Genomic DNA, 24,686 nt, shown 5'->3' on the forward strand with positions numbered 1-24,686 from the left:
CCTAAATACTTGACATAAGTTTATATATAATATCTCCGTCCCTAAATACAAGTTGACTTTTTGATACATGTTTGACTGTTTGTTTTATTTAATTTTTATAAAAATATAAAGCTATATATATATATGTATAAAAGTATATTTAACAATAAATAAGATGATATAAAAATATTTAATAATTATATAATTTTTTTAATAAGACGAGTAGCAAAAAAGAGAAATTTATAACCATGTCATGATAATTTTATAAAGTAAGAGATATGTCACTGGTATCTCAATAACATATGAAATTCACATAAGTCAATGACACGTGGACCAGCATGACATATATACGATTTCATATAAAAAAACGCGTTACATTTTGCGACGTTTCAAGTGGGCCGTGACTGAGTGGGTGAGTGGCGATGGGCCGGTCGCACTGATTGCGGCACGTTTGCGCTTGTCAGGGCCTTGGGCCCGCTACGGCTAGGTGAGGTGACTTCTGCGTTCGAAAACGTTTTTCAGGGACAACGCCATCAATGCCTAGAACTGAAAGGAAGCGTAACGGATAACCGTCAAGTCGTTCAGTGAGACAAGTATGCTGCGTCCTCGGTTTTCAGATGGTTTTTATCTCGTACTTTTAAATTAGATTTTTTCAATATTGCAGAAGTTAATTACGGTTGTTTATATCATTACATAGAGAAAGATCATTCTCCATTATCACTACAATAACATAGCCGTAGTAAAGTGAGTATTAATATCTACATGCTAAATGGAAGCATATATAGGTTGTCTAGTAGTAACTAAAATTGAGAAGAAAAAATACTACCTACGTTCCTAAATCGTCTCTAAATGTTCGACGCCGTTGATTTTTTTTATGCACGTTTGACCATTCATCTTATTTAAAAAATTTACATAATTATTAATTATTTTTATATCATTTCATTTATTATCAATTATAATTTTATGCATATATATATAGCTTTACATGTTTAAAAAAAATAAAAGGAATGGTCGAACGTGTATTAAAAAATCAACTACGTTAAACATTTGAACATTTGAGGACGGAGGGAGCATAATACCTCTTAATAAATAAGGTATGAGTGAGGGCATGAGAGTAAGTGGATATGTGTAGATGAGCCATAAAGTGTACTTTAATAACGACAAATACCTAATTATTATGTATATTTTAATAGATAATCAAGATTATCTATTAATTTATAAAACAATATTGTTATCCAAAACGACCATAATTCTCAACCCGGCGCGAGCCTAGTACTATACGTAGTTTCGATTATTTATTTAATTAGTCCAGAACTCGAGATTGAATATATAGTACTGGAGCTAGCGGCAACCGTGTAACACTGCCACATAATTAAATTAACTAAAACTTTTTAGTATCACATTAGATATTTGGCCATTTATTATAAATATTAAATATGGACTACTTATAAAACTAATTACATAAATGTGAGCTAATTCGCGTGACAATTTTTTCAAGCCTAATTAATTCATAATTAGGACATATTTACTGTAGCAGTACAGGCTAATTATGGATAATTAGATTCAATAGATTCGTCTCTCAAATTAGTCCAAGATTATAGATAAATTTTATTAATAGTTTACCTATACTATTTATAATTAAGTGTTCGAACATGCTTCCAAACACCCCCTTAGCGTGTCATATGTTGACAACCAGACATGCTAGATATCAAATCCAGGCTATCCAGCGCTTGCTTTTAATTTGCTCACTTGGTCCCGAGCTGCTCCACCAACTCCGGCGACACATTGAGCGCCGCCTGCACGATCGCCGGCGTCTGGCCGCCGAGCACCGAGCCTTTCCCGGCGAAGTGCTCCACCTCCGGCCTGCATGACACAGCGAGGTCTAACTTAAAAACTATGATAATATATATGACGCGACTCACGTGTCACGAATGCATGCATGCGCTCCTCGATCGTCTGGTCAATTACCTAGGGCTTTTGATCAGCGACACCATCTCCATGCCGCCGGCGTCCGCGGCCACGAGCGCCCCGGCGTACCGGGGCACGACGAGCAGTTTCCCCGCCGCGACCTTCCCGTCCAGCTGCGTCGACGCGCCGCCGGCGCCGGCGATCTGGACGCGCCCGCTTCCCCGGGCGACGTACACCGCCTGCGCCGCGGCGTCGCGGAGGGCCCAGGGTCCGCGCACGGCGCCGGCCTCGAGACGCGAGAGGCCGACGCTGAACCCGAGCTGGCCAAGCGACGACAGGTGCGCGGCGGTGACCGTCTTCGTCCCGGCGCTGTCCGCCGGCACACGCGCGGCGTTCACGACGAGACCGTGCCTGTCGTGCTCGCGTGGGCGGACGCCGTCCAGCTTGCGGCTCAGCTTGGTGAGCAGCGCGGCCGGTTGGCTCCGGAAGGCGGTGGCTGCCTGCTCCGGCGTCAGCCCCGACGCCGTGGCGAGGAGGCCGGCGTCGAGGCCTCCCAAGACGCCCATCCCGCCGGCGAGGATGAAGTACGAGATGTCGCCGGGGCTGACGGCGCCCGCCGTGTCACCCTCGAACACGATGGTGACATCCTCACCACCGTTATCCGCGTCGTTGTACCACCACGTGACCTCCCCGGCGCGCACGGCGATGACATCGCCGGCCTCGAGCCGCACCACCCTCTCCCTGGCGTCCACCCCCACGGGGAGAACACCGATCACCGCGCTGCCGCCAAGAACGTAGCCGAACTTGCCGGAGTCGGCGTAGTGCGGCAGCACGAAGCCGAGGGGCTTCAAGACAAGCAGCCCGCACCCGAGCTTCTCCCCGGCGACGGCCGGCTGGTCCTTGCCGGACCAGGCGAGGTACGACCCGGCCTCGTTCTCGACGAGCGGCTTGCCGGCCTTGACGAACACGTCAGTCGCCGCCATATCTCGAATAAAAAACAATCGCAGCAAGAAAGAAGAATCTGAACTCGTTCTTGGCTGATCAGCGCTACGTGCGTACGCTATGACCAACGCGAGGAGGAGAGGTTGCAATTTTATAGGCAAATGTGTGGCCATCGTCGATTAGCCGACTCTTCACGTCTCCGCCGTTATAGGCCGGTGCCGTGTGCACGATCGACCAAAATGCAAATTTGATCGATGAAAAGCTCCAAAAAAACAGGCCAAATCATTCGGCATATGGCAATGGCAAAGCAGATCTGATCATTTTACAAACGATTTTTGGGTTGATCCGGCTACTGAAGAGCTGACGGTTCACATTGTATTGCTAACGTAGGCTACTTCTTAACCAGTACTCCATTTCTGACTTCATATGTGACTTGTTTCAACTTTCAATAGTTGCAACAGTGTGAATCCTAATTAATTTCCATGCAACGTGGCGCTGAGCGGTTGCTAGAGATCTAGGAGTTGACCTTTTAAAGATGTTGGTGAACTGCAAAGTTGTTTTCAGAACTCAACTGAGACTCTTGGTGTTCGTTCACGAAGTTCCATCCAATTTTGCTTCAGCTTGTGGTGCTGTCGTTTCAACAGGATCTGGTTGTCTAAACACACATCTTTTGATCGAAAATTATCAATAGAGTAAATTTTACAAAATTATAAATAGTTTGATCAAACTATTACAAAACTACAAATTTAATGGATCCAAAAACTAAAGATTTTACATCTTTTATTCACAAAACTATAGATTTAATGTATTGTATCATAAAACTACAAATTTAACATCAACTTTGTCCCAAAATTACAACTTTATAACTTAAAAATAATAATAGTGGAGCTCTAAAACATGTGGTTCTCTGGTAGTTTCACCATTAAATCTGTGCTTTTGGGATGTCAAACAATAAATATGTAGTTTATGAGCTGTATATTTGTGATAGATCACCTTAAATATATAGTTATGTGATAATTTGGTCACAATACCTATAGTTTTATGAAATTTACTCTTATTAATATATTGGTTTTAAATGGCTGGACCGGTATCTAGTGTCTAGATTATTTTTTACACTGTAATCATTTTTTAAAACTTAGTGGCCATAGTTTGGCTTTTTGATGAAAAAAGCAAAATAATATATTTGCAAATGAAAAATATTTTGGAATAAAACTTTTATATACGCGTTCTTAGCGATATGAAAGAAAAGTTTAAAGAATAAACTGATTAGAAAAACAAAATCAACTCTAGATTTAAGTTTAAAATTTTAAAATTTAACCTATAAATAGAAGTGGAAAGATAGTTTAGTTATTATAGATGAAATTGGCTCACAACTCGACTCTAGAGTCCATGGCGCTGACCTTTCGCACCCAGCCTCCCAGATCCTCATCTCAGATTCTAACTTCTACTCTTGAAGAATTACAAGAAACTTTTAAATTTGGGACTTTGATTATAATTTATTTTTCAGTCTTAGCTTTTATATTACACGTATATAAAATTTTTATTCATAAATTATTTTTTGTTTGTAAATATGTCATTTTATTTTTTATCTTTAAAATAACCAAATGATGGCCCTGATAGCCCCTAGGCTGAATTCGCATTTTCTGTGGGCATAATCTCCTTTCCCTGATCGATCATCACTGGCATTTGTACATGGCACGGTCGATTGAAAGGTGAGGAAAACTTATGGAGTAAAGGAAAAGCTGATGCATGCATGGCGCACACCAAAGCTAGGCTGTGACAGCAAAGCTCTTCTGTATCCTCTTCTCACTCAAGACATCTAAAGATATTTTTCCCACTATTATTTCTTCTATTTCTTTAGTTTCTCTTTTGCTTTTTGTCATGCAGTGCATAATTTTTAATAATGCTTAGCAATACGGAAATAACATTCCAATACCAAAAATTTCTGTGCAACCATACGGTATCGTTACTATGCATGCATGGAGGGAATTGTGAAATACCATGAGTTAAACAATGTAGCCTAACCTACATTAATTTATTTATTTATTTTAATACAGCCTAGTAATTTCACTATACATAGCAAAAGTGTTTTTTACCATCCTTAATAAATATTACAATATACCTCGAGATACTAAATTTTTACCTAAAAATGTGATACCTCAAGATACTTTTTAAGTATATAAAAAACTAACAGAATATACATTTGTTTACTCCATATTAGAGCATAAAACATATCCAAATTTGGAAACCAACATATACACACCTAATATATTAGGTGGTGAAGCCGTCCATCATATTTTAACTATCAAACCGTCGACGGTTTCGGTTTCGATGATATACATATAGAAATTAATTTTGTTCCCAAGATTTAATTGGTAAAAAAACCTTCAAGCTATATGCGTCTATATCAAGATACACAATCATAAATGATATCTAAATTTTGATATCCATGGATATGTGCGTTACACTTACACACATAAAACCGGCAAGCATGGTACATTGGTAGAAGTGCTTTAACTTTTAAGGTAGAACAATTGTTAATTCATATAAAACCAAGATAAGGTCTAGATATAGGGTGTATCCTTTACATAGCTAAGCCATGGGCGGATTTTAACCCCATTGGTTCACTATGGTCGATCAGGGGCAGGTTATATTTTGATCAAGCCAGGGGTTGGAGAGAGCTTAGCTAGAGTAGTCAGTAGAACTGTGTGTGAGAGAGAGATGGTAAAGGTTCAAGCTTCTTGTGAGGGTGAGGGAATCTGCAAAAGAGGGGCTAAAGTTGGCCATCCGATCGACCGAAATCTTGTGGGAGGGATGACTATGTCGACCGTCCCTACCACTGTGCCTTCTACCCCAGCAGCTGCCATGAAAAACCTACTTATAAGGGGGTTGGCAGCAGCAGCAGCTGGGAAAGGCCGCAGCAGCAGCGCAGAAGAAGCAAGGTGTCTTTGTGCAAAGCCGCCGGCGCCGGAGAAGACCCGCAAGCTGCAGAGGCCGTGTCGGCAGTCGCCGACATCGTCGCTCATGGCGCCGGTGGGGCTCCCACCGGGATTCCGGTTCCACCCGACCGACGAGGAGCTGGTGAACTACTACCTCAAGAGGAAGATCCACGGGCTCAAGATCGAGCTCGACATCATCCCGGAAGTAGACCTCTACAAGTGCGAGCCATGGGAGCTCGCAGGTAAGCAACATATATACATATTCAGTCGATCGATCAACGATCCTGCAAATATATATACTGTGATCAATGAACAATTGAACATTCTGATCGATCGATCACATGAGATGTACGGTTCCATGGTTGCAGAAAAGTCGTTCTTACCGAGCAGGGACCCGGAGTGGTATTTCTTCGGGCCACGGGACAGGAAGTACCCGAACGGGTTCAGGACGAACCGGGCGACGAGGGCCGGGTACTGGAAGTCGACGGGGAAGGACCGGCGGGTGGTGCACCAGCACGGCGGCCGCTCCATCGGCATGAAGAAGACGCTCGTCTACTACCGCGGCCGCGCGCCGCAGGGCGTCCGCACCGACTGGGTCATGCACGAGTACCGCCTCGACGACAAGGACTGCGAGGACACCATGCCCATCCAGGTTAATCACATTTATACCTCAATCAATTTATCAATTATATGTGGACATATATTTTCTGGATCATAAATATCTCTGGATATTTCACTCATGATCAGTCGTGAACTCGTGATCGCTATCATAGGGCAACGATCCTAGCCCGCTAGATTGCTTGGAAAACTGTTAATTGGCTGGTCATCTATAAGCTAGGTTGGCTAGCTAGGGCTTTGAGAACTTGATCCCTTTCTTTTGCCCTTGACAAAGAAAAGAAAAAAGAATTTCTGGGATGGGTTAAAATAACTTTGTTGCATCAGTACGGCGGTGTAAGTATTAACTACCAAGTACTGTACTGGACTACTGGTACCAGAAGTATAGCAGTATCTCTTTGCTTTATGGTATATATACTCCAGTGCATGAGACAAATTTGTAGTCCTACTGACCAGAGAAACACAAAGCCGGGGTCTAAACAGTATTAATAATACCTGATTACTGCATTCCTTGGTGTGTTTTACAACTAATCCTCCCTTTATCCTGGGATGAGCAGACACTGATCTGCATAGGGCTGTGCATTGATCATGAGACATTAAAGCGCAAAGACAAAGCAAGACCAAGCTTCTCGATCTCCAGCCTCTTACCTCTCATGGCCATGCAAGTCGGTGTCGCCTTGCTTTCCACTTTATTCCATGCTGAATCCATCATCATACTCGCATCCTGCCCTTCCTACTGGGCCGTCTTCTTTAATTCTCTCTTATTAACATACCTCTTTCCTAATAAGAAGAATAGAGCACCATTATGGCACTAGTGTTACAATTGCTAAAGGACCTTGTAGCTTGTTTTGCTCAAACCAAATACCAATTGATTTCTAAAAGATCGCACATGAATCTATAAACAAAAAAAAATCATAAAGATAGCTAGGTATAGAGAAATCATGCATCAGTGTGACAGTTTGTGCATAAACTTTTAGAAAGATCAAGAATCATATGTTAATGGAGATTTTTTTTCCCCTTATGATCAGGACACTTACGCGCTATGCCGAGTCTTCAAGAAGAACGCGATCTGCAGCGAGGTGGAGGAGCTGCAGGGCCAATGCAGCATGGCGTTGCTGGAGGGTGCCTGCCAGCAGCTGCTCGCCAGCGGCGGCCAGGAGCAGTACGAGACACCGTCGCCGGACGTGCCTGTCGGTTCGACCTCCGGCGCCGACGCCGAGGACGATCCCGACAAGGACGACTCTTGGATGCAGTTCATCTCCGACGATGCCTGGTGCTCCAGCACCGCCGACGGTGCCGAGGAGAGCACCTCCTGCGTCGCCCTCGCTGGCTGATGAGAAGCCAGGGCAGCTTTTGCTCATGTGCTGGATCATCATCCTCTCCTGATAACTATTTTTTCCGTTCTTTTTTGTGCTGCTGCTGGCTATTAATAAGTATGGAGTCTTCAAGGTGTAAGATTAAGCAACAATAAGCTATCCTTTTGGTTTTCAACTTACAGCGTATTGCTGGAGTTGGAGGACTAATGCCTGAAGGTTGTTGGAGTCCTTCCTGGAGTTGAGTTCATAAGGAGGATTATAATTATGATCATATATAGGAACAGTCAGCATTTTGATGTTTCTTTTCTTCTTTGAAAGAAAAGAGTGAAGCTATGCCATTGCATAGTTGTTTTGTGCTTGTATACATTATCAATGAAAACTGAACAAAAGTATACCTGTTGTACCAGATGATTGCTGAAGGTGTATTTATCCACTCCAGATGTAGCGTCTGTCCTTGATATGATTGTCTTAGTACATGCATAAGACACTGAAAACAAAGGCATCTTCATTAGTTGTATCTCATGGGAGAACTTCTTCACTATGTTATTGAGATCCATGCATGATATAACTGGTTGAGAGTTGAGACGTGTATATGCATATGCATACATATGGTTGCATATGCATACATATTCATCAGCAATAGGTTTGGTCATGGAGATACAAGTCTATAGCTTTAGTGAAGAGTCAATGCGGAGAACTAATACCCAATTCTATTTTGATTTTGCAAAGTTTCCAGAAGAAACACCAGGTCATATTTTCAAATTTCATCAAATATATCTGAAAAATAAATCAAGTTGTTATTTCAAACATTTCTGCAAATGCTGAAACCTATTTGCAGTAACAATATTTAAAATTAATAGTATTGCATGCAGAGAACTATATTCGGTAAGTGTGGCCTAAATAAAATAGTTTCCACTAAATACATAAGCAATGCAAACCATGGTAGTGATAAAGAAGCTTAAACTATTAAATTCACAAAAGTTTTCAAGGAATACTAATTTCACAAGCAAGATCAGAAGCTACCACACGCTGTTAACACATAGCAGTAACCCTGGAATGCCAATCAGAAATTCAGGATCCATCCTAAGTCAATCAATGTAAAGCTCGGAGCAGCTTTGTACCTGGAAGTCTAGGGAAGTGTTTTTCACAAAATATAGTAGAAGAGCTGCAATAGCATTTCCTTTCATCACATGGTGAAGAACCACTTTTATGTATATTTCGGCAAAAGAAATGCAATGTGGAGTCATCTTTACTAGAGTCAGATCTCTCTAGTACCACAGAAGTAAAATTAAAGTTCAGCATTTACCTTATAGAAGTCTTCATTGTGAATCTTACTTCAAGCGTGTTCCCTCTGAATTCTTCAGAATGCCCAGCAGGTCAATCGTGGACGTAGCAGGACCTTTGAACCACTTCACCGTCTCCATGGGAATATCAACTACAAAGTAATTGCAAATCTACATTTAGCAACAAATTTGCTTTAGACCACATGCATCTGAAGGAGATGACTATCTTTTCCTGTAGAATTAGATAAGACTACTTGCAGGCTCTTTACAAGCCTCATTGTCATTGTAGTGCTGGAGAAGTTAAGGAAAGGGGAGAAGGAAGTTAGGGTTCAACAGCACATAGTTATCCCCTGCTGTTGTTGATGTTACATAACATAATTCTTGTATTGAGATTGTGATCCTTAATCTAACAAAGGGAGAATTTACACCATTGTTTTCAATTTCTGTCGGAAGTATCTTTCAACAGAAGATAGTGAAGCATATGCTTCTGGAAAACATATATATGATACACAAAGATGTGGATGATCCTTAGTTCTCAACTAATCTTTTATCAGAATCCAAAGCTGAAAGTTTTGTCTGATCTAGATGGCTAAATAGCTAGCAATGCAAGCTCATTGACACTAGAGGACCTCATGGCTGCATGATGAACCTTTCATTTCTTTTTTATCTTCCTAAACTTTTCATTTTACAATGCCGATCCCAAGGCACAGAGACATGTGGCTCCAACGCTGCCTTTAACCCTCTTCTCTATGACACTTCAAAGGGATTAAGCTTGTGAGACACAAAAACAAGTTCAGTAAAAGAATGCACACTACCGGAAGGCCCAAGCTGGCCAGCGATCGACGCCGTGACAACTTTCTCATTCTAATGGAACCCCGCACAATCTAGCAGCATTGAGGATCATAAAAGAGTGTTATCCAGAAAAAAACATAACAAAAGCCGGTTTCGTTTAAAAGAGAAGAAAAGAAGATCCTGTGGTGCTGTAAGACGTCCCAGAGCTTGTGTGAGAATCTTTAAAAGACAAACACAGCTACTTGTAGGGCAGGCTTTGAATCATTTCACGGAGGAGCTAAAGAGCACAGTCGCCGGAAGCAGAAGGGAAAGACAAAGGATAAAGACAAAGAGAAAGATCAGCAAGAAAGGAGACGGCGAACTGTGAGGCCATGGCGCCGGTTGGTCTCCCTCCAGGCTTTAGATTTCATCCAACTGATGAGGAGCTTGTGAACTACTACCTCAAGAGGAAGGTCCATGGCCTCAGCATCGACCTCGACATAATCCCAGAGGTAGACCTCTACAAATGTGAGCCCTGGGAGTTGGCAGGTAATCTGAAATCTTAACTTCTCATCCATGGATCTTATTTTCATCACTCTTGATTCAACTTGAGATGTTTTCTTGTTTCGATAGAGAAATCCTTCCTGCCTAGTAAAGACTCTGAGTGGTACTTCTTTGGGCCAAGGGATAGGAAGTATCCAAATGGATGCCGCACAAACCGCGCAACGAGAGCAGGATACTGGAAATCAACAGGGAAAGATCGGCGGATCAACTACCAGAGCAGATCAATTGGTATGAAGAAGACACTAGTCTATTACAAAGGTCGAGCTCCTCAGGGGATCAGAACCAGTTGGGTGATGCATGAGTACCGCATCGAGGAAAGCGAATGCGAGAACGCCATGGGGAATCAGGTTATTCATCCATCCTCTTCATCAGCTGTTACTATTTAGTATCTGTTAAATCGTTGTGAGTTGTATCTGTTGAAGTACTTAGTTAGCTGAGCTGCTGTGGCTGAATTTCAGGGTATTAAGCATAGCTAATCTTCTCAGATAGAAGGATTTGTGTGTATTTATGTTATGCAATAGTGATCAGATATCATAATATGCAAGATTTCAGATATGTGCTTTGCTAAAACAAAATTTGCAATAGAAACATACAGAAGAAATAACTAGGGCATATTTGCTAGTTCAGGGAACCTACGTTCTTTATGCATGGAGTGCATGAAAAGTTAGGGCTCTTCTCTCTTTTTCCCCCCATATCCATCAGTGATAGCCATAAAGTATTCCTTGCTTCCATGGACCATAGCTACTTTACAAAGTACAGTAGAAGGTTTTCTCAGTTCTCTAATGGGGTCACACATGGTTCACTTTTCTAGGTGCCCTTGATAAGACAAATTTAACATCCAATTCTTGGTTCATGTCGTGATGATACGAAATCATGCAACATGATTGTACATAGGTTAGGTGCGTCATCGTTTCACACTTTCATGGTGAAGAGTATAAAAATCTAGGTCAGTTGCATGTTGATGCTACCTTAAAGCTTAGACATCCTTCAGTGTGGCCCAGTGTTGTGTCGGTGGCTTTACCCTTTATTCTCCCCATCAACCTCCAACTTTACTGGCTAGTAAAAACCATAAAACCAGAACTAAACATGAGGACTGATCCCTTATTATTGTAAATTAGATCGAAGTGCACAGAGTCATACATATTGTATGTCCACTCCGAAATTTACATTCGCGGTGTTCAAAGACTCATTAATTGAACAGTTGACATTTATATGAAGTAAGCAGAGTTCAACTAAAACCATTAGTGACTGACCACACATTGTTATTTCAAACAAGTGGAATCTCAAAATAGAAATTCAGCAACTGCCATAGTAAAAACTGCTCATATGATTGCTCATGTTCTAAGAGAAATCGATAGCAGCATGAATTCAACTTACAGTTTGCATGTTGTTCCCTGCTGCACTTGAAGCTGAATCCTCAAGAGTTTTACTCTTAATTTGTTAAAGATTGGCAATGAAAATGAAATGCAATTTTAGGAAACAACAAACATAAAATAGAGAAGCACCAAGCCACAAAATTTTTAAGTATACAGCTGTATATTATTGGTAAACTGAAATTTTAACAACCTTACTTCGGTTCAATGGTGTGTTGCAGTAATTTTTCATCCACAATGCTGAACTTGAAATATCCCCATTTGTCCATCGTAAAAAAAATCCTACCTGTACTTGGAAGGTGCAAAAGGAAATAAAGTAGTACTAATTCATACCATTTTCATCACATTTTTTTTTACAGGACTCCTATGCACTATGTCGGATTTTTAAGAAGAATGTTATATTGGGTGAATTTGGCAAGCAAGGAGAGTGCAGTTCATCACAGGCTAAAGGAAATCAAGAACAAGTTAAAGATTTAGGGGATGCTGGACAATCCTCAGGAGCAACTGAGAATGATAAAGACAATTCATGGATGCAATTCATAGCAGAAGATCTATGGTGCACCAACAAACTAAAGTGAACTAGAGACATAAGAGAACACAGCTTGTTAACTTCATCTAACCAGATATTTCAGTATTAGCTATACTGCGTGTATCTTCTGTATATGTTTGATAAGGACACCTCTCACACTGCATAGGATGACCACTTAAGCTTGGATGCTGGTTCTTAAATTAGGTTTATACTTTTGCTTCTTTAGTACTGTCAAATATGTACAACTATGCTACTTTGTACTTCAACCTTCATTTAACCTGTATTTACCATCCAATGAATGACACAAAAGCAGAAATCTAAGTTTATAGTATCTCTATTTATATACTTTTAAATATCCACATTGTATTGTCTGCATATACGTGATGTCATCTTACAGTATGACCAAACTTATAGATCCCATTAGTCAATCACCATAAACAACTGATATAAGAAAATAGTGCAGTTTGGGAAAACTATTTAGTTGCAATTTTTCGGCTAGTAAAATACTAATGTATGATAAATATTAAATCCCATTAATGCATCCAAACCCAAAAAAAATCCCATTAATGCAAAAGTCTCAAATCTCTTAGCTTGCAGGAATTAGGACAAGAATTGTGCATCCATGATCACATCTAACAGCTGCTAGGACCTGATCAACCTAAGCCCAATACTATTTCAAGACAGTTCTCTAGTTGCAAGCTCTAGTCCTATTTGTTGATTTATCATATTATTGTGCAAGGATTAGTTCAATGTCCGCTCTTTGAGTGTAGAGGCCGGATTTTAATCCATTTTCAAAAAGAGGGTTAGTTTGAGATTTCGGGACAAGTTGTAACCTCAGAATTTAGGCAACAACGGTTAAGCAGAAAACTACAATTTTTGTATGGGTAGCTGAACCTAGATATGTACTACGCCTAACCTTTTGCACGCCTTCTGGCTAACACTTAGGTTATTGTAAAGCATGCATGCTTGAATAACCCCGCTTGGCATTTCTGATATTGCATTCAACCAAAGTAAATCAGCTGCTTCTAGTTCTTATCCCACTTAATTTAAGTTGCAATCGATTCGTCAAAATTAGTGTGAACTCTCAGGAATTAAAGGCTAATCATATCAAGCTTTCGAAAAAGACCCAAATCTAGCGTGAGAAAGTCACGAGTGAAGCAAAGCAGATAGATACCGGAGGAAGCAGCCGCACGAATTCCGGCCCAAGGGTGAGGACTCGAGCAGCCCAAGGACTGCAGCTCGTCGTGGACATGTCCAATGCCTCCTCCAGGCGCGGAGGCGCCGCAGGCCGCAGCATTGATCACGCGCCTCTCCCCTGGTCTCATCCAAGAAGCGAATACCTGAGGCAACCACGGATGTCATCAGAAGCGCTGCGCAAGTGAATCGGATGGACGGCGGTGGCGGCGAGAGGGGAAGCAGCCATGCCTCCCAGGTGCTTGACGAAATGGCGGAATGGCGATGGGTTTCAGGCGCGTACCTGTGCGCGCGGCTGCGCCCCCGCACGCGCCGGCCGGACGATGAGCAGGATCGTCGCCGACGCGCTGCTCTCACTTCCCTCCGCTCGCATGGCGAGAGATTCAATGCCCTTCGAATTGCTTCCTTCCCCTTCCTCCATCTGCTGTGCGGCGCGTCGGTGGGTTGGAAACTGACTCGCTGTCGCTGACCCACTGGCCCGCGGTCTCTTCTCCTTCCCCTTTCGAGTTTTGAATACTCGACATTTGAATTCCTGTAATTAAACTTAAACCCACCCTCAAGTAGGAAAGTTTTAAATTGAATTTGGATATTAAAAATTCAAACCCCCAAACACAAGCGGGAAATCGTAAATTTAGCTCTCGGGACGGTTCCAATCGCGCGCGCATCGCAAAACCCCCCAAACAAGAGCAATCTCAAAATTGTGTTTCGGCATTTCTTTTTCCCGGTTCCACCCCAAATCGCTTCGACGAATCACAAATTTATCACCGAAATTGTAACGCGCGCTCAACGGGTGCAGGTTACATACTGATATCGCGACTGCAATTTCAAAATGGCTAAACCAATTGGGCAACCCAAGATTGCAGAATGTAAATCGTGTACACCCCACATGGTGCATCAAGAGATTGAAGCGTAATTTGAAAGGTAAATCGCTGCAAATTTCCTATTCCATTTGAACGAACCAGCAGTTCATACATCACTAGGAACAGGAGACGATAAGAAACAACAGCAACAAGAGAAAAGAGGCTAAGCTACTACTACAACGACCTCTGAAGAACATGGCACTAATCGAATCCCTATCAAATTCCTGCGCCGGCCGGCCTAGCCGCCGAAGCCGTAGAGGGTGCGGCCCTGTCGCTTGAGCGCGTAGACGACGTCCATGGCTGTGACGGTCTTGCGGCGGGCGTGCTCCGTGTAGGTGACGGCGTCGCGGATGACGTTCTCGAGGAAGATCTTGAGCACGCCGCGGGTCTCCTCGTAGATCAGCCCGGAGATGCGCTTCACGCCGCCCCTCCTCGCCAGCCGCCGGATCGCCGGCTTCGTGATCCCCTGGATGTTGTCGCGGAGCACCTTCCTGTGCCGCTTGGCTCCGCCCTTCCCGAGCCCCTTGCCGCCCTTGCCCCTCCCAGACATCGCCGGTTCGTCGCCGCCGCGCTGACTTGGTGAGAGGTGGTTGGTGGTTGCCGCTGCGCCGGTGGTGGTGGTGGTGGTGACGAGGTGATGGAGAAGGTGGCGTGTGGGGGCGGGGATTTATAGAGGCGTGGGTTTTGGAGGAAGCCAGGGGGGCACGATCCGCGTGATGAGGATGCCTCCCCGTTGGATGGAGGATGGACGGTGATGAGTGGGGAGAGTGGGGGGCGCGCGGATCGGTGACGTGGTGTAGTGGTGGGCGGGAGGTGTGTTTCTTTTGTGAGGATGTGGCGGGGTGCGGGAATTCGAGCGGGTAGGGGGCTCGCGTTGGGTCGATGGCAGGTGGGCCTCGGGTTTTTTGGGTAGCCGGCGGTGCGCGAGCATGCTCGCGGTCTAGAAATTTCGATGGGTTCCGTCTATGACAGTGGACCCATGGTTTCAGTGCCACCGGGTTACTAGAAAACGTCTCCGTTCGTTGAAGGCGTAAATGAACATTGGGACCATTATTTCTGAGATGAAGCTGACGTGTCACGTAATTTAACTATGTAAGTCGAACAAATTAAAATCCTTAAGATTAGCAAAAGCCCATCACATTTGCAGTCCATCCAATTTGGTGAGTAAAACTATATCCTACTTATAACGAGATGACTCGCAACCAAGCAATGCATGAAAAAGATGGGCAAAACGAACTCGACAAATGTACGAGGATAAGGATGGGCATAGATCAATATACGTGTAATTCGTGACCGACTCTGCTCTAACTAAATGAACTAATTTCTCAGTATCTAAATAATAACTAAATTTATTTAAATAAACTAGAGCCGATTGTAGGGTATCTATGGGACATGGGACGACCCGCACACATCCCTATACTACGAGGGACTGAAAAGCTTTTAGACATGTATAGGAATGTTCTTCTTTATGTAATTTATAATGTCTTTTTGGTGGATTACAAAATGTGTTAGTTTAACTTTCTAGTAGATAAAATGTGTTATGTCCGGCATAGGTATATATGTGTTATCCCTGTGGTCATGTGTTGTGTTGTTTTCGTTTTATTTGCACAAGACTCTATTCTCACGAAATCGGTTCAAAGTTTTCTAACTTTGATTAGTTCGTAGAAAAATATTTAACATATGCAATATTAAACTAATACACCATTAGGACATAATCCATGGCGTTTTCTAAATAAACTATTTTGGCATTATAGATGTTGATGTATTTTCCTATAAATTCAGTCTAGGCTAAGAAAAAACAAATTTGAATAAAACCAAAACAGCAAAGGTAGTTCAGTAGTTCTAACGTTAAAATGACACGTAATGACTCTACGACTTACAAATTCATTTGTTCGCATCTCTCCTCTCAAAACGTTCCTGCATCGTGCCAACAGAGATAGTCCGGTAGTTCTAACATCAAAAGGACACATAATGACTCTACGACTTACAAACACATTTGTTCTCCTCTCTTCTCTTACAGCGTTCCTATATCGTGTCACATGAAATGCTCCTCTCTTAAAACCATCACTAAAAGGCGGTTCTACGTGAAACCAAGGAGAAAAATTAGTTAGATAAACTTTTATATGGTTCCACACTCTTAATTACTGGTTACGTAGCCCGCACAAGCTATAAGGATCAGTTATAATGCACAGATATATATTGCTAGTCACGTAAAAACATATGTATCGATCATAAAAATATATTAGGATAAAAGTGTATTAGTGAATCCAGCATCGACCCTGACGCTAGTTCCACAACAAAATTCCTACTCGGCCTGCAGCGTGTAGCCTGGAAATAAACATCCATCGGTATCACTCAACATCGATATCGTCCATTGTTTGTTCTATTCTAAAAGAATCTGTTCAAAGTGTTGGAGCAAAGATAGCTACCTACTCCACTCAACCATCATGCAAGTATAATTTCACTTCCTTTTGCGTCTGCCTTGTTTTACTTTATTTTGCACAAAGAAATGTATGATTAATTCCTTCCAATTCTGAATCAAGACACTTGTCTTCAGCTGTCCTGCTGCATTAACAAACTCACATGTAGTGTTCATGGCAGCATCACAGAAAGGAGACTCCCATCTTTTTGCCATGCATCGGTTATTTGTCACATCCTGACCAAAGAGTCAATCCACGTTGCGATTTGCCCCTGTGGTTTGTGTATAAGCATGCTAAAGATTGCATTTCCCATGCTTGTCAACATTGACATATTAATGGCATTTATAACAAGTAATACCAACATCGATCGGTACTTAAATGAGAAATTAAAAGGACAGTCTTTGCAGACAAGAGTTAGCAAATTAGCATGAACTGCATCATCAATATGAGCTCTGTGAGTTTGCCAATGATCCTGTCAAGCAATGCTGCAAATGTGATGATCCGGCCAGGCATCATGAGAGCCAAGTGCTCCAGGAGAGAAGGGAATGGACCATATCATCAGCTGGGACTAAAGAAGAAGAAGAGGAAGATGGCATTTCGCTCGAATGCTTGGAATCTTGGGAATGGAATTGCCACTATAATGTCTATAGGTGAGTACACTTGACCGAATGATCTTCTACTTGAATTGATTACTTTGCATCAATCAGACATGAATTTCTATGTGAGGTCGCGAACAATAAACAAAGCTAAACTCTGCCAACTTCCTGGTTCGTCTTGTGCTTTCAGATTATTTTTCTCGCGACTAAACATAGCTTTTCAGACCAACTCTTTGGATCACCGACAGACTCCGTGTATATCAAAGAGAAGCATAGGTTGGTGATAACATGTGCTTTGTGTAATTAGCATGCAATAATTTAAGTGCAAGCTGACAGCTGAGCAAGTGTGCAAGCCATGTCTGAACTTGAAAGCAGCTCAACCGGGGTACAGGACTTGCTTGCGATGCAAATCTGAAAATCATCATTGAATCTAAACTAACTTTTAATTGCGAAAGATGAGTAGCAACAACACTACAAATATAATTAGAAGATATGAAAGATTATGCAATCACCGACGCAGGGATCAGTGAACTAATGAGCAAGCAGGACGGGGATTCAGAGAAACCTCTAAACCTTCAGAGTTCAGAGAGAGAGAGTTCTGTTGCTTGGCGACCGAATTGTGTGTGGTTTGTTGAATTCGGCAAGACTGATTTGAGCTGTCATTTTCACTAAACATACCTTAATGAACTTGTCAATAATAATCAAGATATCATAGGACATTGACAGTATTTCCAAATTACCGCCTAATGTTTCATTCCCAGCCCACAGTTTCAGACCACAAATCCAACAAGAACACAAGAATCTGAAATCGAATTCACTTGCTTTTCTTTCTTCCAAAACAGCCAGCTGCTTAATCATGATTAGAAAACAGAAAGAGCGTAATTACACAGACGCCCACACGAAGCACGCACACTAAAAATGACACGCTGTCAGCAACAGACTCCTGATCACGACGCCGACGGTGCCAGCCGTCCGCGGCCAAAGGGTGGGGGCGAGTTAGACGGCGACGGTAACGGCGGGGACACTCCATATCCCGCCACGTGTCCCGGATCCCGCCAACGCCGTCACCCGCCGCGGCACATGCCGGGACATTCCGTCACGGCGGGGGAGCGACGGAGACGGAATCCGCCGGCGCCTATAAAGAAAACCCCGCGCTTCGCAACTCACGCACGCACACACAACACTCGTCTCCTCTCCTCTCATCTGACATCTCCTCCCGTCCCTTGGAAGCCTCTCGAATCGCATCGCCCCTCGCGCAGATGGCGGCGGCCGCCGACGTGAAGCTGGAGAATCTCCGCGCCGCCGTCGACAAGCTCGACCAGATCAGGTGAGCGACTACTTCCTCTCTTCTCCACTTCCGCTGGATCTAGCCTCGCGATCGTTTCGTCACCCATTTTTTTGTGCTGATTTTTTTCCTTCTGTTGCTGTGCAGCGAGAACGAGAAGTCCGGGTTCATCAGCCTCGTGTCGCGCTACCTCAGGTGAGATCCCCGTCCCGCGGTTTCGCTTCCTGAGCTTGTGCGGTTGGTTGTTTCCGACGATTCGTCGCTTGCGCGGGTTTTGATGGTGGTGGTGTTCGCAGCGGCGAGGCGGAGCAGATCGAGTGGAGTAAGATCCAGACCCCGACCGATGAGGTGGTGGTTCCATACGACACACTCTCGCCGGCTCCCGAAGGTACGGCGTGTTGTTCTCAATTGGGTGATCTGAGATGCTCGTGTGGTGGTTTTGGAACCGATCCGAGTTTTAGTGACTGTGTGTGAACGCTGGATCATGTGGTGCTGTGGTTTGGTGTGCAGATCTCAGCGAGACGAAGAAGCTGCTCGACAAGCTTGTCGTGCTCAAGCTCAATGGAGGGCTCGGGACGACCATGGGCTGCACTGGTCCCAAGTGAGAATAATTCCATCCTGTTTAGAATTTCCAGTTGGTTTAATTAGGCTGCACATGTATGTCATGCTGTTCATTGTCAGTATAAATTAGTATGACAAAGCAAACTAGATTTTGTCCTGCTTATGGCGTTTACAATGTTGGGGATCACTAAGGATTCTTTAGCGTGACTGTCTGTTTTGAGTGATGTTGCTATTGTACTGTTTGATAATTTTTGGTACCCATAGGGCTTGCCCATGCATACACACCAATTTGCCCATTTCAAAGTTGTTCAATCAGACGCTTTCATTTGTAACTTACCATCAGGTTGTACTGTTGTACAGCTCATGGGACAGTATTGAGTTACTCATACCGTCATGCGATGATCTTTTTGCAACTTGCCTCTTTTTATATTCGTCATGTTATTATATGTATGCTCTTCTCCCTGTATCTCTTTGTGGAGTTCTCAATGTTATCAATCTGGAAGGACATACTATTGTAATAATCTTCTTGTCGCTTTCAAGAGCTCTTACTTTTTTGCATTGTGGCTCCAACAAATACTATTTCTTGCGTTCTGCATTTAATGTTAGGTTAGTAGTAATGGATCAAATTTCTATTGCTAGGCATGCTCATTCTCATTATTTTGATACAAAAATATAATTTAATGAAATGTTTCTCTGGACAGTCTATTATATCCAATTATTGTTGTTTAGGCACCATATAGCTTATGAGGATTGCATTATCTGCTTGCTGTGTTAACTGATCTGTTGAATCGTCTATGACATTTTAACTTTTAAAGGAGATGATAGCAACAAGCATTAGGGGTATTTATGATGTAATTGCTGTGTGACTTTGTTTGCGCAGTTTTTTGGTTTGGGCAGCTGAAAGCAGCCGTCCTGGATTGCATTAAGATTTTGAGAGGGGGTTTTACAAGGGCTGTTTGCGCAGTTTGCTGTTACTGAACTGGTGTTTGCTTGCACCGTTGTTGCACATGTGATGTTACACTTCAATTAAGGACTCTAGTACCTCTGTTACAATGTATCAGCATTGGACTGATTTGGATCTTATGTTTTCTGTTTTACTTTGAGATTTTTACTGTTTCAAGCAAATACTTATCTCACTGTGCCTCTCAGGTCTGTCATTGAAGTCCGCAATGGCTTTACGTTTCTAGACCTTATTGTGATTCAAATTGAGGTACTCTTATTTTAACTGGTGTTTTCATTGACTAACGTAAATCATATGATACATTACATGCCTTACAAGTTTTATCTCTCTGCAGTCCCTGAACAAGAAGTATGGATGCAATGTCCCTTTGCTTCTAATGAACTCATTCAACACTCATGATGACACACAGAAGGTTGGTCTAGCTCTTCATTTTTTTTTCTTAGATGAAGGTTTTCAGTATTTGGGCTAACATGCTTGCTAATGGCTGTTCTTTCTCAAGATCGTTGAGAAGTACTCCAACTCCAACATCGAAATTCACACTTTCAACCAGGTATAGAACTGCTTCTGTGCCATATTTCTGATTTGTCGCACTTTTGCACCATGACTGTTGTTAATTAACATAATTGTGTTCTCTGCAGAGCCAATATCCGCGCATTGTTACTGAAGACTTCTCGCCACTTCCAAGCAAGGGGAAAACTGGCAAGGATGGCTGGTTAGTGTTCTCAGATCATTCTAAAATGGCTTTGGTTTATACATATATTAGAACTAATAGCAGATCAAACCTCCCTAGATCTGAATGCCCAATTTTTGAACGTGCAGGTATCCCCCAGGCCATGGTGATGTGTTCCCCTCCTTGAACAACAGTGGAAAACTTGATAACTTGTTGGCACAGGTTAGCTAAAGTGCTTTGATCTTTCATGGGCATTTTTATTAGCATCACTACTTGACTCATATTGGTTTTATAATAACTATACTCAATAATCGATAGTTTGAAAATTGCTTAGAGCTCACAAGGTAGTTTTACTAAGAAAGGTCAGCATTTGGTTATCAAGCCATAGCACAGGAACATAAATCCCAAAACACATGCATATAGTCAAGCAGCACACTCCAGAGATACACACAGAGAGCTGTGTGATGTGTGGTTATGCTTTATTCATCCCATGTATAGCTTGCATATCATTTCGTGTGTAAAAGAGTTTCAGTTAGTGAAATGCACAAATGTTTGTTTCTTGAGACAATTAGAAGAAAAAAACTTGTTTTCCAAAGTAATGGTAACCAAGCTATAACATCACCTTTTGGGGCTAATACAACCTTAGATAATGCATACGATACTATGACTAGAAATATACGGAGTATGTGAGTTCTTTAGCATATTGATGCTCATGTGCTTACTAATTTTTCCATTCTTCTCAGGGCAAGGAGTATGTCTTTGTTGCGAACTCAGACAACTTGGGTGCTATCGTTGACATCAGTATCCCAACATGAATAGATTTTCTGTTTTATACTTTTATTACTTTGTTACTAGTGCAGTTTATCTTCCATCGAAACTTGAATCCTTAACCAGCACAGAGATCTTAAACCACCTGATCCACAACCAGAACGAGTACTGCATGGAGGTATGCAGCAATAATTACTGTACTATGGTTCTTTAAATATGTACAACATGCAAATAAACTCCTGTATTTGTTCCAGGTTACTCCAAAAACATTGGCTGATGTTAAAGGTGGTACCCTCATCTCTTACGAAGGGAGAGTTCAGGTACTTGTTTGTTCTCAACTTGGCTGCTAGCATTTGGACTTGCAGGCGGAAGTTACTATGATTTAACTAGCAAATGCTGTGCTAAATTGAAACAAACCACTCTATTGCTTGTTCCTGTAAACTCCGCTTCCTGTTAGTTCCAGTCATATATATCACCAAGCTTTGAATGATTTTATCAACTTCTGTGTGCAGCTCTTGGAGATTGCTCAAGTCCCTGATGAGCATGTATGTACCCACCTCTATATTATTTTGTTTGGATTCATGAGCACTTGAGTAGTACGTGCTGATGATTACTTGTCTTCTTCTTTTTCAGGTGAATGAATTCAAGTCAATTGAGAAGTTCAAGATTTTCAATACCAACAACCTGTAAGGAAGTTATGCTGTCTGTCTGTCTTTGATTAGTAATTTGTAGTCCTTGCTAACTGGTTCTGCCTCTGGTAACAGATGGGTGAACTTGAAGGCCATCAAGCGGCTGGTAGAAGCTGAAGCGCTTAAGATGGAAATCATTCCTAACCCTAAGGTATGCCATCTGTGATTCTGCGGGAATCTGGCCTGTTCTATCCTGTTCATTGGCATTTATCAAAACAGTTTGTATTCACAGGAAGTTGATGGTGTGAAAGTCCTGCAACTCGAAACTGCAGCTGGAGCAGCCATTCGGGTACATAACTCTTCTGGAAACATGATGGTCACTGCTCTGTTTTTGCTCATTTAAAATGCTCTAATGCCTTTCCTTTATCTAGTTCTTCGAAAAAGCAATTGGCATTAATGTTCCCCGTTCAAGGTTTCTGCCGGTGAAGGCTACATCTGATTTGTTGCTTGTACAGGTATATATAAAATCCTCTCCATGCTTTTGTTGATTTGATGTCATGGTACAGCTGTGCTAAGCTCATTTTTGTCCTGCAGTCTGATTTGTACACCTTGGTTGATGGCTTTGTCATCCGCAACCCAGCCAGAACAAACCCAACAAACCCTTCAATTGAGCTTGGACCTGAGTTCAAGAAGGTAAACCTGTTTGTATTCGAAGTTTTGTACATCTGAGTAATTGTAATAACAGTGCCGTTAAGCAGGAAAAAAAAAAACAGCGACTTTTGGAAACTGAGCTGCGTCCATAACATTCTTGTTCTGTATGACTGTAGGTCGCCAATTTCCTGGCCCGGTTTAAATCAATCCCCAGCATTGTCGATCTTGACAGCTTGAAGGTCTCTGGTGATGTCTGGTTCGGCGCTGGAATTACACTCAAGGTAAACCCACTCCAGCGATTTGATTACACTTCTTGAGATACCGTGACACTATTAAACAGATGCCACACCACATTGGTGTTGTTTTGAGATCTCTCTTTTGGAATGCATGCTTTGAACTTTCGATTTCACCTTTGTTTCTCCGTTCTGATATCTGCCCAAACCTAGAGTTGACACCCTCTGTTGTTGAGAAGAGCTTTCTTAATGCTAACACCATTTGCTGGCGCCGCCATCTGCAGGGCAAGGTGACCATCACTGCCAAGTCTGGAGTGAAGTTGGAGATCCCAGATGGAGTCGTGCTTGAGAACAAGGTAACATTCCCATACCTCTTAAGCCAGAGATTTCACAACTGCGTGTCTTCTCTTTGTGATGCACAGCCTGACAAGTGCATTGGGTTAAACTTTCAGGACATCAACGGCCCGGAGGATCTTTGAGGCTGCTCACAGAGACCTACAGACCCCGTTTTGCTGAGCATATTTTGTAATTGTCGTGTGCATTCGGCAGCTTGGGTTCGATGAGCCCATTACAGAATAATTGTAATCCTCTTGGTGCATCTGTACTAGTGTTTTTGGTGTGCCAAGGACGTGTATTCCATTTACTTAAATGATCCCGTAATATCATAGTTTTGCATACACTTAAGTTGGAGTTCTGGCTTTATGGCTTTATTAAAAAAAAATCGGTTCCACCTTGTGAGCGAGCAAAATACGCAGACGAATGCTTCCCTGGTCGCGCGAGTTGGCTGGCAGTTGCTCTTTTGCCTGTCAAAATCTCGATTACTTTTGGAAGCTACTTCGATGTGAATCATGTGATTCAAAGGGCTATAGCCTACAAGCCGTATAATTGCTACATCAATGCGGTGATTTACCATTTGATTCATTCTTAGAACGATTATAATAAAGGCTCAGACAGAGGAGAGGAGAGGAGCCGAGGAGGGATAAGAAGAAAAACGGGGCTACATGTTCATAAACAGCTATAGCATTAGACTCCACCAATATACGAGTGAAAGTGTACCGTTATATTATAGTATATATGTGGCTAATTATTGTATAAGTTAATTGGTATTTTTACAGTTTTTTTCTAGATTTATATATAAACCAATATATATGTTATATGTTATATTATACAAATACAAATTTATTAGTATCCATACAAATACAGAAAAATTAAAACATCTTATAACCTAAAACAAATTTACTCAATCTGATCAAAAATATTTATCGTTAGAACTTGGTCAAGCTTATCAAAGCCAATGATTTTATAAATGATTAGTTTAAATGCAAAGCAAATGATATAGTATGATTTTCTTCGAAAGATACTATCCTAATACTATAGACTTATTTGGTTTTATAAAATTATTCTAACCAAAAAAAGTTGTCAAAACCACATAAGTTTGACTAAATTTTATTAAAAACGATAAATATGTTTGACTTGAGTAATAGTTAAGCTATACTATTGACCTTGCGACCTTCCAAAGAGGCCCTCGAACAGTCGGACAGCTGGCGACCTGAAACAATTGCAACTGGAAGTAGCAGCAAACAAGAGAGAAGAATGTTTGTTGCACGGGATACTCGCTTTGCAACTGGAACGATTGAAG

General features: G+C 42.1%; 5 protein-coding genes and 1 long non-coding RNA gene across 8 annotated transcripts; 3 read left to right on the top strand and 3 right to left on the bottom strand.

Annotated features, from left to right (window-relative positions):
• Positions 1-1,645: 1,645 nt before the first annotated feature.
• Positions 1,646-2,931, bottom strand: LOC102701857 (cocosin 1-like). The gene is made up of 2 exons (XM_040527865.1): positions 1,948-2,931; positions 1,646-1,842 (listed from the first exon to the last, which is right to left on the bottom strand). Exons 1-2 carry the CDS (start codon positions 2,868-2,870, stop codon positions 1,725-1,727), a joined length of 1,041 nt encoding a protein of 346 aa, XP_040383799.1. The 5' UTR covers positions 2,871-2,931; the 3' UTR covers positions 1,646-1,724.
• A 2,591-nt stretch (positions 2,932-5,522) lies between these two features.
• On the top strand, positions 5,523-7,735 carry LOC102702132 (NAC domain-containing protein 71-like). Its single transcript, XM_006661453.3, has 3 exons — positions 5,523-6,010; positions 6,137-6,420; positions 7,412-7,735. The coding sequence occupies exons 1-3, from the start codon at positions 5,551-5,553 to the stop codon at positions 7,715-7,717; spliced, it is 1,050 nt and encodes a 349-aa protein (XP_006661516.2). The 5' UTR covers positions 5,523-5,550; the 3' UTR covers positions 7,718-7,735.
• Positions 6,168-9,128, bottom strand: LOC107304929. Of its 3 annotated transcripts, none has more exons than XR_005812451.1 (7): positions 9,006-9,128; positions 8,095-8,186; positions 7,880-7,931; positions 7,421-7,799; positions 7,032-7,163; positions 6,879-6,948; positions 6,168-6,395 (listed from the first exon to the last, which is right to left on the bottom strand). It is a non-coding gene; the product is annotated as an uncharacterized LOC107304929 (long non-coding RNA). The 3 variants fall into 3 exon arrangements; XR_005812450.1 differs by having other exon boundaries at positions 7,421-7,806; XR_001550980.2 differs by having other exon boundaries at positions 7,421-7,931.
• Positions 9,129-10,061: 933 nt separating this feature from the next.
• LOC102717926 (NAC domain-containing protein 86-like) lies at positions 10,062-12,524 on the top strand. Its single transcript, XM_006660887.3, has 3 exons — positions 10,062-10,302; positions 10,387-10,664; positions 12,050-12,524. Exons 1-3 carry the CDS (start codon positions 10,146-10,148, stop codon positions 12,266-12,268), a joined length of 654 nt encoding a protein of 217 aa, XP_006660950.1. The 5' UTR covers positions 10,062-10,145; the 3' UTR covers positions 12,269-12,524.
• Positions 12,525-14,332: 1,808 nt separating this feature from the next.
• On the bottom strand, positions 14,333-14,901 carry LOC102718205 (histone H4). The gene has a single exon (XM_006660888.3). It carries the CDS (start codon positions 14,821-14,823, stop codon positions 14,512-14,514), a length of 312 nt encoding a protein of 103 aa, XP_006660951.2. The 5' UTR covers positions 14,824-14,901; the 3' UTR covers positions 14,333-14,511.
• Positions 14,902-18,463: 3,562 nt separating this feature from the next.
• LOC102702411 (UTP--glucose-1-phosphate uridylyltransferase) lies at positions 18,464-23,728 on the top strand. The gene is made up of 21 exons (XM_006661454.2): positions 18,464-18,616; positions 18,722-18,769; positions 18,871-18,962; positions 19,085-19,175; positions 20,285-20,345; positions 20,431-20,508; positions 20,596-20,646; positions 20,735-20,808; positions 20,916-20,988; positions 21,510-21,567; positions 21,666-21,712; positions 21,789-21,854; positions 22,047-22,079; positions 22,168-22,220; positions 22,299-22,374; positions 22,456-22,512; positions 22,595-22,678; positions 22,758-22,856; positions 22,991-23,095; positions 23,332-23,403; positions 23,500-23,728. The coding sequence occupies exons 1-21, from the start codon at positions 18,549-18,551 to the stop codon at positions 23,524-23,526; spliced, it is 1,413 nt and encodes a 470-aa protein (XP_006661517.1). The 5' UTR covers positions 18,464-18,548; the 3' UTR covers positions 23,527-23,728.
• Positions 23,729-24,686: the final 958 nt, after the last annotated feature.

Source organism: Oryza brachyantha, chromosome 9, assembly GCF_000231095.2.
Source record: "Oryza brachyantha chromosome 9, ObraRS2, whole genome shotgun sequence".
NCBI classification, from domain to species: Eukaryota; Viridiplantae; Streptophyta; class Magnoliopsida; order Poales; family Poaceae; genus Oryza; species Oryza brachyantha.